Source organism: Chiloscyllium plagiosum, unplaced genomic scaffold, assembly GCF_037043375.1.
Source record: "Chiloscyllium plagiosum isolate Xiang-an unplaced genomic scaffold, Cpla_swu_hap1 HiC_scaffold_33, whole genome shotgun sequence".
NCBI lineage: Eukaryota > Metazoa > Chordata > Chondrichthyes > Orectolobiformes > Hemiscylliidae > Chiloscyllium > Chiloscyllium plagiosum.
This window is the reverse complement of record NW_028270171.1, coordinates 11,331,068-11,348,772: the sequence shown is the minus strand read 5'-3', so window position 1 is coordinate 11,348,772 and position 17,705 is coordinate 11,331,068. Positions and strand designations below refer to the sequence as shown.

Below are 17,705 nucleotides of genomic sequence, written 5' to 3'. Positions count from 1 at the left end.
TCAGTGACCAGCTTTCCTTGTGTTGGTGATGTCATTTCTTGTGATGATGTCATTTCCAGTTCTTTTTCTCAGAGAGTGGTAAACGGGGTCCAAGGAACCTAAACACATAAATAGCTTTATTCCTGACGAAGGGCTTTGCCCGAAACGTCGATTTCGCTGCTCGTTGGATGCTGCCTGAATTGCTGTGCTCTTCCAGCACCACTGATCCAGAATCTGGTTTCCAGCATCTGCAGTTATTGTTTTTTCCACATACGTAGAAAGCCTGTCACTAACACGAGTGCTTCACCGGAGGCTCACATGATATTACCTAGCGTAATGATGAAATGTCTGAAAACGAACCTTCCAGCTCAGCAAGTAAACTTGCATTCAGTGACCCTTCTTCAGAACCAATGGCACCTCAGTGGGGAAGGTCTTGGAGAGGTGCTCATCCTCACTGAGAATGTATTGCAGGCTGCGAAGAACATGGCATAGTTTTTTGGCTCATGGGCAGTCCTGGACAACAAAGGGTATCCTGTCAGTTGCCACTTGTGTCTGTCTCCTGAGAAGGTCATTCTTGCTGTGGCACCTTGGAACTGGGGGTCGATGAGTTGAGCATTGTATGGTGTAGACCTTTGCCAGGCCTCCACTTCTCATCTTTAAACAACTACCAAACCTCAAACAGATCATTGTTTGCAGCAAACTGCCCGGCTTTCGGGACGCCATACAACCCTATCATGGCAGACACTGTAATACATGTCAGAGTGTCAACATTACACGTGGGGACACCACCCATCATGTACGCAGCAGGTACTAATGTGACGCGGTCAATGTTGTCTATCTCATATGCTGCAGACAAGGATGCCCTGAGGCATGGTACATAAGACTATAAGAAATAGGAGTGGAAGTAAGGCCATTCGGCCCATCGAGTCCACTCTGCCATTCAATCATGGCTGATGGGCATTTCATCGCCATTTACCCGCACTCTCCCTGTATCCCTTAATTTCTTGCAAGATTAAGAATTTATCAATCTCTGCCTTGAAGACGTTTAACATCCCAGCCTCCACTGCGCTCCATGGCAATGAATTCCACAAGCCCATCACTCTCTGGCTGAAGAAATGTCTACTCATTTCTGTTCTAAATTGACCCCCTCTAATTCTAAAGTTGCCCACGAGTCCTCGTATCCCCGCCTGACAGAAACAATTTCCCAGTGTCCACCCTTTCTAAGCCATGCATTATCTTGTAAGTTTCCATTAGACCTCCCCTCAACCTTCTAAACCCTAATGAATACAATCCCAGGATCTTCAGCCGTTCATTGTATATTAGGTCTACCATTCCAGGGATCATCCGTGTGAATCTCTGCTGGACATGCTCCAGTGCCAGTATGTCCTTCCTGAGGTGTGGGGCCCAAAACTGGACACAGTATTCTAAATGGGGCCAAACCAGGGCTTTATAAAGTCTCAGTAGCATATCACTGCTTTTACATTCCAACCCATGGGTGAGACCAAGCAGAGGCTACGGCAACGATGAATGGACACAACAATCAACAGACAGGAGTGTTCCTGTCAGAGAAATTAGCTCAATAAAGCAGAGATCACAAAACACAGATCGAAGTGAAATTTACAAACAGCTTATTAACACAGCCATATCACGGAAAAGAAATTGACTAAGCTGAAACAGCACAGACAGTCTGTCCAGGTAGCTCAAACTCTCTTCCTCGAGCTGAAATCAAGCCAGGTTTTATAGGAAACTTGTACAATGATGCTAATTTAAAAATAGGGAAAGTACAATGTATTTGATAATTAAGTAATCCAGTTATGATGGTGATAACCACAGAGCAGTTATCAGAAGAATGTCCTGAATGTAGATATGATGAAGTATCCTGGCAACATCAATCAGTTTTTAATGGGATCAGGAGATTCCAGTTCTCTTCAAGGGTAGGTGAGAATGTCCCTTTCCTTGGCAGTAAGGTGTTTCCATTGTTTCTCCTGTGAGCGAGGTATTCTGGTGCCTCTCTGTCTGACCTGTCCTTTGTGTGGCCTTGGTATCACTGGGGTAAAAGAAAGACCTTAGGGCTTTGGGACAGCTGTGTTTATCGGATCTAGGAAGCTTATTGCCAGGTTGGCTTGGGAAGTGTATTCCCTGGTCTGTGAGTGCTATGGTAATGTCTGGTTTAGTCAATGAGGTAAAAACAATGACTGCAGATGCTGGAAACCAGATTCTGGATTAGTGGTGCTGGAAGAGCACAGCAATTCAGGCAGCATCCAAGGAGCAGCAAAATCGATGTTTCGGGCAAAAGCCCTTCATCAGGAATAAAGGCAGAGAGCCTGAAGCGTGGAGAGATAAGCTAGAGGAGGGTGGGGGTGGGGAGAAAGTAGCATAGAGTATAATAAGTGAGTGGGGGAGGGGATGAAGGTGATAGGTCAGGGAGGAGAGGGTGGAGTGGATAGATGGAAAAGGAGATAGGCAGGTAGGACAAGTCATGGGGACAGTGCTGAGCTGGAAGTTTGGAACTAGGGTGAGGTGGGGGAAGGGGAAATGAGGAAACTGTTGAAGTCCACATTGATGCCCTGGGGTTGAAGTGTTCCGAGGCGGAAGATGAGGCGTTCTTCCTCCAGGCGTCTGGTGGTGAGGGAGCGGCGGTGAAGGAGGCCCAGGACCTCCATGTCCTCAGCAGAGTGGGAGGGGGAGTCGAAATGTTGGGCCACGGGGCACTGTGGTTGATTGGTGCGGGTGTCCCGGAGATGTTCCCTAAAGTGCACTGCTAGGAGGCTGGACGCCTCCTATCCACTCCACCTTCACCTTCTCCTCCCTGACCTATCACCTTCATCCCCTCCCCCACTCACCTATTGTACTCTATGCTACTTTCTCCCCACCCCCACCCTCCCCTAGCTTATCTTTCCATGCTTCAGGCTCTCTGCCTTTATTCCTGATGAAGGGCTTTTGCCCGAAACGTCGATTTTGCTGCTCCTTGGATGCTGCCTGAACTGCTGTGCTTTTCCAGCACCACTAATCCAGAATCTGGTTTAGTCAATGCTGAGGCATTCTGGGTGTGTCATGTATGGTTTGGACAGGCTTGATTTCCTGTGTGCTCTGTGGCCATGCTGTAGGTAGGCAGGGTGGCAGATCTTTTCCCACAGTTCCCTCCCAATTGGAGAACATTTCAGCAGTCCGGGACATTCGACCTCGGACCTTTAGGTGACCATCCTCCAAGGCAGACTTTGGGACAGGCAATAAAGCAAAGTGGCTGAGCAGAGGCTGATTGCCAAGTTCAGGACACATGGGGATGGCCTCAACCGGGACCTTGGATTCTTGTCCCACTGTCTGTCTGTGTCTGTCTGTGTCTGTCTGTCTGTCTGTCTCTCTCTCTCTCAGACCCTCTCTTTAACAAAAACTCTGTCTCATATGCACACTCACACACGCACCCTCTCACAGACTTATACGCCTTTATACTCGCATACACACTCTCTCACACACACATAAGTTTATGGGGCGAATTGCAGAATTACATTTTATTTTGTTCAAAAACTGCATGAATCCACATAAGATTCTGTAAATCCTGTTTTTAGAAATAGAATCAGTCTGAACATTGAGGCACAGACAGTCTCACACAGGGCACCTCATACCTTCAATGCATTATCTGAGACGACATGGCACCTAATGTTAAAGTTCAGTTGAAAATTAAAAAAAAAATTATTAGATTTACATATGAAAGAACTGAAACCAACATGGTCATTCTAAGAGATAAGAGACTTAGAGTCATAGAGACGAACAGCACGGAATCAGACCCTTTGGTCCAACTCGTCCAGGCCGACCAGATATTCCAATCCAATCTAGTCCCACCTGCCAGAATGCGGCCCTTCCTATTCACATACCCATCCAGATGCCTTTTAAATGTTTCAATTGTAAAACAATCCAGGTCTTCTGGATGTAGGTTTGCTCGCTGAGCTGGAAGATTTGTTGTCACCATACTAGATAATCTCTTCAGTGAGGCTCTGGATGAGACACTGGTGATGTAGCCCAAGCATAAAAATAGAAAGCAGGCTACATCACTAGTGCTTCATCTGGAGGCTCACTGAAGATGTTACCTAGTATGGTGATGGATTGTCTGAAAATAACCTCCCAGCTCAGTAAGCAAACCTGCATCCAGAACCTCAACTTGAGCTACACATCTTCTCAAAACTCACTAATCCAGGTCTTTTTTTCAATATATCATTTCAGTTGCATGACACTATAAACTTTTTCTATAAATTCTGTGTCTTACTATCTTATACTCCACAACCACTTGATGAAGGAGCTGCGCTCCGAAAGCTAGTGCTTCCAAGTAAAGTTGGACTATAACCTGGTGTTGTGTGATTTTTAACTTTATACACCCAAGTCCTACATTGGCACTTCCAAATCATCTTAATAATATCCTTCCTATAATAAAATGACTGGAAATGGACACAATACTTCAGAATGGGCCTCACAAAAGTCCTGTACAACCTCAACATAACATACCAACTCCTATACTCAAAGGTCCGAGCAATGAAGGCAAGTGTGCAAAATGTGTTCTTAATCATCTTTTCTACATTGACGCAGACTTCAAAGACTTATATATCTGAACCCCAAGTCTCTCCATAACACTACGCAAAGGCCTAGTTTTCATTGTATAAGTCCTGTCTTTGTTTATTTTGCAATAATTTATTGTTTATTTTGCAATAGCTCACATCTGTCCAAATTAAACTCCATCTACGACTCTTCAGCCCACTGACCCAAGTGACCAAGATCTGTTTGTAATCTTAGATAATCTTCTTCACTGTTCACCATAACCACCAATGGATGTAGGTTTGCTTGCTGAACTGGACGGTTCATGTTAAGATGTTTCGTCAATATACTAGGTAACATCTTAAGTGAGCCTCGGGACAAAGCATTGCTGATGATTCCTGCCTTCTAATTATACATTTGGGTTTCTTTGGGTTGGTGATGTCATTTCCTGTTCTTTTTCTCAGGGGGGTGGTAAATTGGGTCCAAGTTGATGTGTTTGTTGATAAGAGTTGCAGTTGGAATGCTATGCTTCTAGGAATTCTCATGCGTGGATATAACATGTATTTGTGCACAGCTTGTTCTACAATCCTAGAACAAGCCAAACACAGACATGCACGAGAATTCCTAGAAGCATAGCATTCCAACCGGAACACTATCAACAAACGCATTGACTTGGACCCAATTTACCACCCCCCTGAGAAAAAGAACAGGAAATGACATCACCATAGTAAATGACACCACCACAGGAAATGACATCACCAACCCAAAGAAACCCAAACGCATAAATAGAAGGCAGGAATCATCAGCAATGCTTTGTTCCGAGGCTCACTTAAGATGTTACCTAGGAGAAAGTGAGGACTGCGGATGCTGGAGATCAGAGCTGAAAATGTGTTGCTGGAAAAGCGCAGCAGGTCAGGCAGCATCCAAGGAACAGGAGAATCGACGTTTCGGGCATAAGCCCTTCTTCATGAATCCTGAAGAAGGGCTTATGCCCGAAACGTCGATTGTCCTGTTCCTTGGATGCTGCCTGACCTGCTGCGCTTTTCCAGCAACACATTTTCAGATAAGATGTTACCTAGTATGGTGACGAAACATCTGAATATGAATCTTCCAACTCAGTGAGCAAACCTATATCCAGAACATCAACCTCAAAACTCGATAACCACCAGTTCTGGTGTCATCTGCAAACTTACTAACCATGCCTTCTATATTCTGATCTAAATCATTCATATAAATGACAAACAAAAGTAGACTTAGTAATGATCCCTGTGGAACATTGCAGGTCACAGGCCTCAATTAGAGCCATAGAGTCCTGGGGATGTACAGCGCGGAAACAGACTCTTTGGTCTAATTCATCCATGCCCAATATAGGAAACATTGTTAAATTTGAAAGGGTTCAGAAAAGATTTACAAAGAGGTTGCCGAGGTTGGAGGATTTGTGGATATAAAATTATAAGGAGCGTGAATAGGGTGAATATTCGAGATCTTTTTCCCAGGCTGGGGGTGTCCATAACTAGAGGACATGGGTTTAAGATGCACTGAGAAAGATTTAAAAGGGACCTAAGGGGCAGAATTTTCACGCAGAGGCTGGTGCATGTATAGAATGAGCCGCTAGAGGAAGTGGTGGAAACAAAAAAAAAGCCGCAGATGTGGGAATCCAAAGCAGATAAGCAGGAAGCTGGAAGAACACAGCAAACCAGGCAGCATTAGGCGATGGAGAAGTCAACGTTTCTGATATAACCCTTCTTCAGGAAGTGGTGGAAGCTGGCACGATTACAACATTTAAAGGACATCTGGTTGGGTACATGAATAGGATGGGTTTAGATTAAAGGGCTTTTGCCTGAAACGTCGATTTTCCTGCTCCTCGGATGCTGCCTGACCTGCTGTGCTTTTCCAGCACCACTCTAATCTTGACTCTGATCTCCAGCATCTGCAGTACCCACTTTTGCTTTAGAAGGAAATGAGCCGAATGCTGGCAAATGGGAGTTGAGTAATTTAGGATATCTGGTCAATATGAACACGTCTTCTTCCCTGCTCTTTGATTCGATGTGTATTGCTAGTTGCAGTCAATGAAAACTGGGTTTCCTGTCAACCAATCAGCATCACCTAACCTCCGCCACTGAGGATACCATACCATGCTCCTATTAGCCAATCGGGGGTGCCAGATGTCAGCCAATGAAAATGCATCCTTGCGCATTCCCCCAGCCAATCAGTCATTCGACACCCGACTGCGAATGCGGGCCAATCATTGAGCTGGGCTGCCGTTGCCGCGGTAACCGGAGTGGGCGGGGCTGACCTTAGGGGGTGTCGGTGGCGGGAGATTGAGGGGAGAAGCGGCGCGAGCGAGAGTCTGAGGTAAAGGTGTTGGAGCCTGAGGCCTAACCCAGGGCAGAGGTCCATAGGCTCACCGCGGCCTTTGTTTAAAATCTGCGAGCAGCTGGAAGCCCATTTAGGGGGAAAGAGAGAAAAAGGGGAGGCGGGTCAGAAATTGAAGCCCCGGTTTTTGGTGAATGTTCTTCCCTACACCTCAAAGGGAAAGCTTTCCCTTCGCACACGGTCAGGGACCAGCAGCGGTGATCCGTTACACCCTCCCGGGTTCTGGACCGAGCAGACTGAGCCTCGGATGAGCCTGAGGTGTGTGGTCCTGCAGAGCACAGCCCCGAAACTCCCACTCCCCTCAGTGCATGAATTCCCCCAGTGCTTCTCCCCCCGCCACGCCGGTAATCAACTCTACTCCTCAACTCCCTTGCCAGAGTTACCCTCTGCCAGAATGCTCACCCTCCTCCTCACCTGGTCTCTTCGCCCACCCCCCACGTCTAACTCCTTCCCCGCCCACCCTAACTCCCTCCCCACCCCGACCCTGACTAACCTTCCCAACCCCCTCTCCTTGTCAAGTTCCCCCCACCACTGTCGCTCCCCCCCCACCCCGTTCCTGCCTGTCCCCCACCCCGTCCATCCCTGCCTGTCCCCCACCACGTCCCTGCCTGTCCCACCCCACCCTGTCCCCCGTCCAACGCCCACCTGCCCACCCCACCCTGCCCAATGCCCACATGCCCACCCCACCCCGTCCTTCGCCCACACACCTGCCCACCCTGTCCCCCACCCAACGCCCACCCCGTCCCCTGCCCAACACCCACCTGCCCACCCCACCCTGCCCACATGCCCACCCCACCCTGTCCTTCGCCCACACACCTGCCCACCCTGTCCCCTGCCAACCCCGCTCCGTCCCCCGCCCAAAGCCCCCCACCCCGTCCCCTGCCCACCCCCACCCCGCCCAACCCCCACCCCGTCCCCTGCCCAACCCCCACCCGCCCCACCTTCCCCCGACCAACCCCCACTCCCCCGACCAACCCCCACTCCCCCACCCTCCCCCAACCAACCCCCACTCCCCCACCCCGTTCCCCCGACCAACCCCCACTCCCCCACCCCGTTCCCCCGACCAACCCCCACTCCCCCACCCCGTTCCCCCGACCAACCCCCACCCCGTTCCCCCGACCAACCCCCACCCCGTTCCCCCGACCAACCCCCACCCCACCCTGTCCCCCGACCAACCCCCACCCCACCCTGTCCCCCGACCAACCCCCACCCCACCCTGTCCCCCGACCAACCCCCACCCCACCCTGTCCCCCGACCAACCCCCACCCCACCCTGTCCCCCGACCAACCCCCACTCCCCCGACCAACCCCCACTCCCCCACCCTCCCCCGACCAACCCCCACTCCCCCACCCCGTTCCCCCGACCAACCCCCACTCCCCCACCCCGTTCCCCCGACCAACCCCCACTCCCCCACCCCGTTCCCCCGACCAACCCCCACCCCGTTCCCCCGACCAACCCCCACCCCGTTCCCCCGACCAACCCCCACCCCGTTCCCCCGACCAACCCCCACCCCGTTCCCCCGACCAACCCCCACCCCGTTCCCCCGACCAACCCCCACCCCGTTCCCCCGACCAACCCCCACCCCGTTCCCCCGACCAACCCCCACCCCGTTCCCCCGACCAACCCCCACCCCGTTCCCCCGACCAACCCCCACCCCGTTCCCCCGACCAACCCCCACCCCGTTCCCCCGACCAACCCCCACCCCGTTCCCCCGACCAACCCCCACCCCACCCCGTCCCCCGCCCAACCCCCACCCCACCCCGTCCCCCGCCCAACCCCCACCCCACCCCGTCCCCCGCCCAACCCCCACCCCACCCCGTCCCCCGCCCAACCCCCACCCCACCCCGTCCCCCGCCCAACCCCCACCCCACCCCGTCCCCCGCCCCACCCCACCCCGTCCCCCGCCCAACCCCCACCCCACCCCGCCCAACCCCCACCCCACCCCGTCCCCCGCCCAACCCCCACCCCACCCCGTCCCCCGACCAACCCCCACCCAACCCCCACCCCACCCCACCCCGTCTCCCGCCTAACCCCCACCCCACCCCACCCCGTCCCCCGCCTAACCCCCACCCCACCCCGTCCCCCGCCTAACCCCCACCCCACCCCACCCCGTCCCCCGCCTAACCCCCACCCCACCCCACCCCGTCCCCCGCCTAACCCCCACCCCACCCCACCCCGTCCCCCGCCTAACCCCCACCCCACCCCACCCCGTCCCCCGCCTAACCCCCACCCCACCCCACCCCACCCCACCCCACCCCACCCTGTCCCCCGCCGAACCCCCACTGTTGTATATCTCTCAGAAGATAGGCTGGAGTATTTGGACTTGCTTCCAGTGGAGTTTAGATGAGTGAGGGATAACTTGATTGAAGTGTATGAGATTCTGAATGACTGACAAGCTGGAGGTGCAAATAATATTTCCTTTTGTTGGTCAAATCAGAACTGGAGACACTTGAAATTATGGGGTCACCCTTTCAGGGCAGATGAGAAGAATTCTTTTTCTCTGGGATGCAACTTGAGAAATCTCTACCTCATTAAATATGTTTACGATAAGTGGATGGATTCTTGTTAGACAAGAGAATCAAGGTTATCAGAGGTAGATGTCAATGTAGAATTGAAAACAAACAGATTAAACACGATCATAGTGAATGGTGGAATAGACTCAAAGGGCAGAATGGTCTACTTCTGCACCTATTTTGCATGTTAAAATGGTGCCTCTGCTTAAAATCTGAAAGCTGGTACCTCTGACAATGCACCACTCCCTCAGCACTGCAGTGGGAATGTGGTCTGAAGGAAGCTTGAGCTTACAAAATTCTGACTTGGGAAAGAGTGCTACTTGGTCACAGTTGCTGTTGATCAGAGCAAAATGGAACAGAAAGCAAGAACCATGCCCAGCTATGACCTGTGGTTATTCTACAGCAATGCGGTAAATGTAAACTTGGGACATGAATGCAGTAACAAGACAAAGTCTGTACAAGAATACAATAGCACATATAGTATGGAAACAGACCCTTTGGTCCAACTAGTCCACACCGACCATGGCCCATATCCCTCTAAACCTGATCCAAATGTCTTTTCAATGTTGTAACTATACCTGCATCCACCACTTCCTCTGACAGTTCATTCCACATACGAACTACTTTCTGTGTAAACAAAATGTTGTTCATATCCTTTTTAAACTCTGTAAGGTAGCCCCTCAACCTCCTGTACTCCAGTGATAGAAGTCCCAGTCTATCGAGCCCATCTTTATAACTCAAGCCCTCTATTCCAAGCAACATTCCAAGCAAAATCTTTTCTGAATCCCCTCCAATTTAATATCCTTCCTATAGCAGGGTGACCAGAACTGTGTATAGTACTCCAGAAGAAGCCTCTCAAATGTTCTCAACATGACATCCTAGATTTGAAGACTCTAAGTAATGAAAGCAAGTGTGCTAAATGCCACCTTAACCACTGTGTACCTCTGACACAAATTTCAAAGAATTACATACCTAAACTCCTAGGTTTCTCTGTTCTACAACATTACCCAAGGCCCTACCATTAATTGTTTTAGTCCTGTCCTTGTTTGTTTTACCAAAGTGCAATACCTCCCATTTATCCAAATAAAACTCCCATGTTTCACTCCTCAGTCCATTGACTCAATTGATCAATATCTGTTTGTACGCTTACACAGTCCACTACACCACCGATTTTGGTGTCATCTGCAAACCTACTAACCATGTCTCCCAAATTCTCATCCAAAATGTTTACGTAAATAACCAACAAAAGTGGACCCACTACCAGTCCCTGTAGAACCCTGCTGGTCACTGGCCTTTAGTCCAAAAAACATCCTTCCACCATCACCCACTGTCTCTTACCATCTAGCCAATTTTGTATCCAATTATCAAGCTCTCCCCGAATCACATGTTATGCTGTATCATCAATGGAGTCCTTTATCTCATAGCAAGTCATTTGAGATGAGTTGAAAGCAAACCTTTAGTTATTTGGGGAAGCCCAAACTCAGTCTGTGATTTATGTGTTTGGTCAAGCATGGGTTGTCAGTTTAGGAAATGTATGCTTGGGCATATTTTTGTACAGATTTTGTATATATGAGTGAGACTATGGTAACTATGATAATCAGTCACTGCTCCTCCATGTAATAATTTCCTTCAGAAATCGCCATTAGAACAATCCCAGTGTTTTACACAGCCTGTTCACGTCTGAAAAGATACAAGTAATTATTGTATCTTCAATTCTGTGAAAATCATGAATATGTTTTAAGGGCCCAAATATAACTTAATATTGATTGGTTAGTGAGTAATACCGATTTGTTGTGGCATTGTCCTAGAGAAAGCAACGGGAGCTATAGGGACCCCAAGCTCTTATGTTTGAACTGTTGGCTTTTTTTGCAAAGGATGGTTCCAGTCAATAAATGTTACTTCTAACCTTAAGTTGGTTCTTAGTGTGACTGTTGGCACACTTAGGATTATTGAGGAGAAAGTGAGGTCTGCAGATGCTGGAGATCAGAGCTGAAAATGTGTTGCTGCAACACATTTTCAACACTTAGGATTATTGGGCAAGTTGCTCTATCACAGCAGCACAGCAAACATCAGAACGTTTTTATTCTTTTGTGGGATGTGGATGTTGCTGATGAGGCATCCTTAATTGTCTTTGTAATGAGTGGTATGCTGGGTCATTTCAGAGTGATTTAGGCCAAACCAATCAACGATATCGGGTTTTCTTGCCTAAGGAACATTAATGAATCACATGAGGTTTTACACTTGATGGCAATTTCATAGTCACCATTACTGAATCTAGCCTTAAATCCTTCAATGAATTCAGATTTGTTAACTGAATTTAAATTCCACCAGCTGCTATAATGGAATTTGAGCCCATATCCAAACATAATTTTTAAAAATCCAAACCTCCACAGTTCTGAAGAAGCGTCACTGGACCCAAAACATTAACTCTGCAATCTGTCCACAGATGCTTCCAGACCAGCTGAGTTTTACCAGCAATTTGTTTTTTTTCCAAACAGAAATGGGCTGGGCCTCTGTATTTCTTCTCTCTCCTGCTCCATCTACTCCCCTTCCTACAGTATATGGTGTTGGATGGCAGCATTCTGCAGTACAGGAAGTCTCAAATAAAATGAAAATATGCTGGTGGGCATCATGTGGGGAGAGAAACAGCTAAATTTTCAGAACAGTGACTCTTTCAACAGAACTGAGGAAATATACAAATATAAAAGTTTGTCAGTGGAAGAATCTGATAGGAAAATCACTTCTGCAGGGTAGCTGAGATGTATTCTATTCCTGTGTCAAGATTGCAAGGTAACCAAATGGCTCAGGTTGTACTTACAAAATTGCTGTTCAGGGTAAACATATCATATTTAGAAATATAAGCAGTTACCACTCTTTTCTCCAGTTATGCTTGTTTGAAATTAGCATTCTTGTGTTTGAGCTAAGGACTGCTATATGAAGTCAGTGACTTGACAATTCAGTGCCCCTTTTATTACTGTAAGTCTTTGTGCTTATGCAGGCTAGAACATCAAGATGAAGCATACTACATTACAACAGTGACAACACTTCAATGAGCATAATTGGCTGTAAGACATTTTGGTCAGGAATGGCAGTATATAAATGCAACATCTTTTTAATGCACCCGATGGCTGTAGAGCTCAATGAGATAACCAGTAATGTACTTTGATCTTAACAGAAAAAAATGCAGTCTGCAAGAAATAAGGCACCTGGTGGCACTGTCGATGGAAATCGGGCACAGGCGAAGAGGCTCCGTGGAGATTGGGATGATGATGGCCCATCGCAGTTTGAAGAAGAGCTGGCATATCTTGATGAAGTGGAGGCAGAAATGGCAATGGATGCCAAGGAAATGCAAACATCACATGATATGGTTCCAATTGGTAGGTGGCAGATTGCTTTTGATGTGAATAATTGGAGTCTGACAGACAGGCCTGCAGAGAGGCTGGGACTGGAACCTGGACTTTCTGGCCTAGAGATTAGAGAAACTATCACTGCACTACCAGAGCCTAACTGGGGGTAAGAGATGGATTGCAATGATTAATCAATAACTATTACTGTATCATGTGCTAACTAGGATGGTTGAAGTTGAGTGAAATGGGTGCTTTTTCATATCTAACCACTCCTACAAATGGGGAATTTTGTTTGATTTTAAAATATTTTTCTTTTCATTTTCCACCCCTCTTCTGAACACCAACACTTTCTGACATAGTTTCCTGAGCATTGACAGATCCTCTTTTACCCAAGTGTCTTCTAGAAATATAAGCTTCAATAATGAATGATCCAAGATCATTTGATTGTAGGGTGTGAGTGGGTGGTGTCCTCCTCTGAACTGTGTAAATTTTCTGAGTGGTACAGAATCAAGTTCATCGATAGAAATGCTGTCTGAGCTAATCACCGGCTCTAATTGTAGAAGTCTTACTGTTCCCTTTGTTGAAATCAGATATCACATCACAAAGTAGATGTTGGAATTGGGACCTTCACCTGATTTGGAGTCTCGGGTTGATAACACAATCCACTGCAGATGACCTCTGGATTCAGTGGTCAACAGATCCCAAGTCCCTTATATTTGAACTCTAATTTAATAAAAATGTTTCAAGGGATGTTAAAATTGCTGGAAAGTCAGCACTTTTTGTCCATCCCTATTTGCCTTGGAGCTGTAGCCGTTTCATAATTGCATGACTGTAGGTGTGGAGGCATACCAAGTTAAGGAAAGCAAATATTCTTCCATAAAGGATATTAGTTAACAAAATGGATTTTATGACAATCAGTGATAGTTTCAGTGATGGTGATCTTGAAACCAGTTTTATATTCAAGGCTTTATTAATTGAATTTAAATTCCACCACCTGCTGTGGTGGAATTGAATCCATTTACCTGTGCTTGACCTCTCGTTTACTAGTCCAGTCCTTCTCCATTTCAAGTGACTTGCTGCCCACTACCTACTTAGTGTAGCTCAGTAGATCCTATGTGCTGATCCCATGCTGAGCTGGTGACAGAGCAACTAGATATAGAGTCCAAAGAGTCAAGCAAATTATTGTATCTTGGATGTTGTTGAATCTCACTGAGTAATGTTGTGGCTGAATATATTCAGATGAATGGTGAATTTTCCATCACATTCTGTACTTGTGACTTGTTGATAATGCACAGGCTTTGAGTACTCAGGAATTGTTCTCCCCTTGTTGTCACAATGTCAAGTGCTGATTCAGTTAAGGTTTTGGTTATTGAGGACCTCCTGAATGTTGATGGTGGAGGCCTCTGATGGTGGTGTAAGTCTAGTTTAAGGACAATTGTCTGCGCATGATGGTCACTACCTACCGATATGTGATGTGGATTTTATCTGCTACTTGTCAGCCCAAACCTGGAGTTTCTTAGAACCTGTAGTAACTGGCAAGAGTTTTCTTTGTTATCAGAGGAGTTGTGAATGAATTGAACACCCAAGTCATTGTCAAATTTCCCCAGTCTAGAGCTTATGACCAACAAAGTTTAAACTACAGGACTTGCATCCGTTTAATGATGCAAATTGGGAAGTGTGCTACATTACACTTGACTAGTGGATTTTTGTGTTCAACTTAAATGAAACTCACCTGGATCCGAATCGTTTGATTCTAGGTAAAAACCTGATCCATCTGCTTTTAGCTCGAAGTTTGACTGTCCTAATGTATTTCCATCTCTATTGTTGTGTAGTTCGCAACCAGAAGAAAGGATTTTTGACAGAAAATTTTGTTCAGCATCCTCGGTCAGAGAATTCCAAAAAAGTGGATGAGAGATTTATAGTTTAACAAGCTAAGCCATCAAATGACTTAATTATTTTTTGATGCTTGCGAAACAACTTTAGTCACTAGGCATCAGTCTTTTAAGCACCTTTAACCTCAGTTTATATATTGTAGTCATGTAAATATGCTTTGTATAAAGAAACCACCCCCCCCCCCCGATTAAAAAGTGTTTTTTTTCCAAATTATTTCTTTCAGAATAAATGTAAAATATAATCCTAAAATAATTTTTCACTGCAGCTTTAATGACTCATGACTGTGGGCTTTGTTATAATTAATATCAATCTTCTACACCCAGAAGATAAACGCATCTTCAATCCCTCTCAGGCAGGTTGTCCTCTTGACCGGTCGAGAGGATAATGCTTGAATACAAATAGCTTCCAGTGCCACTTGAGTTCCGATCTTTGGGGCGGACTGCAGAATTCAGCTGGTTCACTCTTTGGGCCAGAAGTAACAATAAATTGGTCAGGCTTTCCCTTTTTCCTGCGACTGAATGTTGTTAAAGGCAGACACTGAGTGGTATGATGAAAGGATTCAGGATTAATTATGTTAGCGTTTGTGATCTGATAGTTCATTGTAATTCAGTATAAGGGCTTATGTCTGAAAAATAATCACTTGGGCAAGGTATCAAAAGTGGCTTCGACCCTGAGTGCGTAAGTGGTACCTTCAAAGAAGAGGGAAGAAAATTGAAAGATTGAAAATTGTTTAAGGTCACAAATTGTGGCAGATGAATTTGAACTGGTTGCCAGTGCTCTCCAGTGAAATTTATACAACACTAGAGGGAATAAAATGGATAAATTTCTTTTAAACTGTGCCCTGTATTTTGGTTATTTTGCTTATCTGGTGGCTGAGTACAAATTGTTTAATTGTGGATCATCTATCATGCTAAAAGGTGTCTTTTTTTTCCCTTTCAGGAAATTTGTTTTCTTCCAAGATTACGAACAACAAGTGGCAGCGTCCCCCTGTACCCAAAATTGACCCACAGGTCGATAATATCGCCTTCCAGCAGGTGGAGCTGGAGTACTATGTAGGTAAGTGGTGGGACCGAGAATTGGAGAAGATTAGGGTTGTGTTGTCAGCAGACCACCACTACCACTATTGGACTTTGTGACAAAGTATCAAAATTTTACCCAAAAGCTTTTGAGGCCAAGTGGTTAAGTGAACATTTTAAAACTGAGATGGGTGGGTAATTGTCAGACAAGGTTAAATGTTGCAGAATCTGGTTTTTGGAGAAAGTTTAACGGGGTGATGGAGCTGGGACGCAGATAACAGTTTAATTGAGCGATGGAATGAGTACAATGGGTTGAGTGGCCTCAAGTTTAATCATAGATGGTTCTTTTGTAACCATCAGAAAAAGTTGAGGAAAAAAGGTTATTTGGTCTGTCAAGCTTATCCCTATAATATTTCAAGTTGGCCGACTAAGCATCCAAGTTCATCCTGCACTTCTGTTGTCCTTTTAATCCCAGCATATTTGTGATGATCTACTAGATGTCTGAAAAATATTTTTTCTTAGTGTAGTAGTATTCTCTCTCATTAATTTAGCAGATCACGGGCGGCACTGTGGCACAGTGGTTAGCAATGCTGCCTCACAGCGCCAAAGACCCGGGTTCAATTCCCGCCTCAGGCAACTCTCTGTGTGGAGTTTGCACATTCTCCCCATGTCTGTGTGGGTTTCCTCCGGGTGCTCTGGTTTCCTCCCACAATCCAAAAACGTGCAGGTTAGCTGAATTAGCCATGCTAAATTGCCCTTAGTGTTAGGTAAAGGGGTAAATGTAGAGGAATGGGTCTGGGTGGGTTACGCTTCGGCGGGTCGGTGTGGACTTGTTGGGCCGAAGGGCCTGTTTCCACACTAAGTAATCTAAGTAATCTAATCTAATATCCTGGGGTAGCCATCTCTGTGCAATTTAATATCATAATTTAGGAAATCATCTGTTGATGGTATTTGTAGATGCTCGCTATGTACAAATTTTAAAATTGAACAACATCAGCTTATAGTCCAACAGATTTAATTGGAAGCACTAGCTTTTGGAGCGCTGCTCCTTCATCAGTGGTTGTGGGGTTGTGTGATTTTTAAATTTGTACACCCCAGTCCAACACCAGCATCTCCAAATTATGTACAAATTGGTTGCTCTGCTTCCTCCATTACAGCATTTAGAAAATGTGTAATTTCTGTGCATATACAACCTATTCTGCATGATTCTGCATGCTGTTCTTTGAGTCTTTTAGCATTTTTGTATGCGTTCCTTCTGAATGTGACACTCATCCTTCTGTGGGTTTTGTTGCCTCTTTATCTCCAGGGCAACAGAACTGTTGCAGTTCACAAGGAGACATGTGACTTATCATTTTTGCACTGGTTCTCAAGCATTTTCATTTATTGCCACACTCCTGCCTTTTCCCTGTAACCCTGCACATTAGATGATAATTTAAATATAAACAATGCCCTCTTGAAGGCCTTAATTGAAACTACCTACAACATGTATCTAACGTCAATTTTTTTATTCATTTGTGGGATGCGGGGTGTCACTGGCTGGCCAGCATTTATTGCCTGCCCCTAGTTGCCGTTGAGAAGGATGTGGTGAGTTGCCTTTTTGAACCATTGCAGTCCACCGACTGTGGGTTGACCCACAATGCTGTTAGGGAGGAAATTCCAGGATTCTGGCCCATTTACAGTGAAGGAATGGTGATATATTTCCAAATTTCTTTATTACCTCTTCAAATATCTCCTCCAAGTTAATGAGGTATCATTTTCTCTTAAATCCATGCTGGCTGTTCCAAATTATGTCACGTTTTTCATCAGGCTGCTAGTTTTTCCCGAATAATGGTTTCTTGCCATTTCCCCACCACTGAAGTTAAAATGACTGGTCTGTAATTGCTGGGCCTATCCTTGTAACTTTTTTTTGAACAAAGGTGTAATATTTTGTAATTCTCTCAACCTTCAGCACCACCCTGTAATCTAGGGAAAATTGAAAGATTATTGACAGTGCATCTGCAATTTCCATACTGACTTTCTTTGATATTCTTGGATGCATCTCATCTGGTCCCAGTGTC

General features: G+C 46.3%; 1 protein-coding gene across 1 annotated transcript in view; it reads left to right on the top strand.

Annotated features, from left to right (window-relative positions):
- Nucleotides 1-6,818: 6,818 nt before the first annotated feature.
- Nucleotides 6,819-17,705, top strand: part of pold1 (polymerase (DNA directed), delta 1, catalytic subunit) — a 109,888-nt gene continuing 99,001 nt past the window's right edge. Inside the window, exons 1-3 of the mRNA XM_043679658.2 lie at nucleotides 6,819-6,858; nucleotides 12,568-12,769; nucleotides 15,572-15,688. Of these exons, the coding sequence (XP_043535593.1) occupies nucleotides 12,574-12,769; nucleotides 15,572-15,688 (313 nt within the window). The 5' untranslated portion in view covers nucleotides 6,819-6,858; nucleotides 12,568-12,573. The remainder of the gene's footprint in view (nucleotides 6,859-12,567; nucleotides 12,770-15,571; nucleotides 15,689-17,705) is intronic.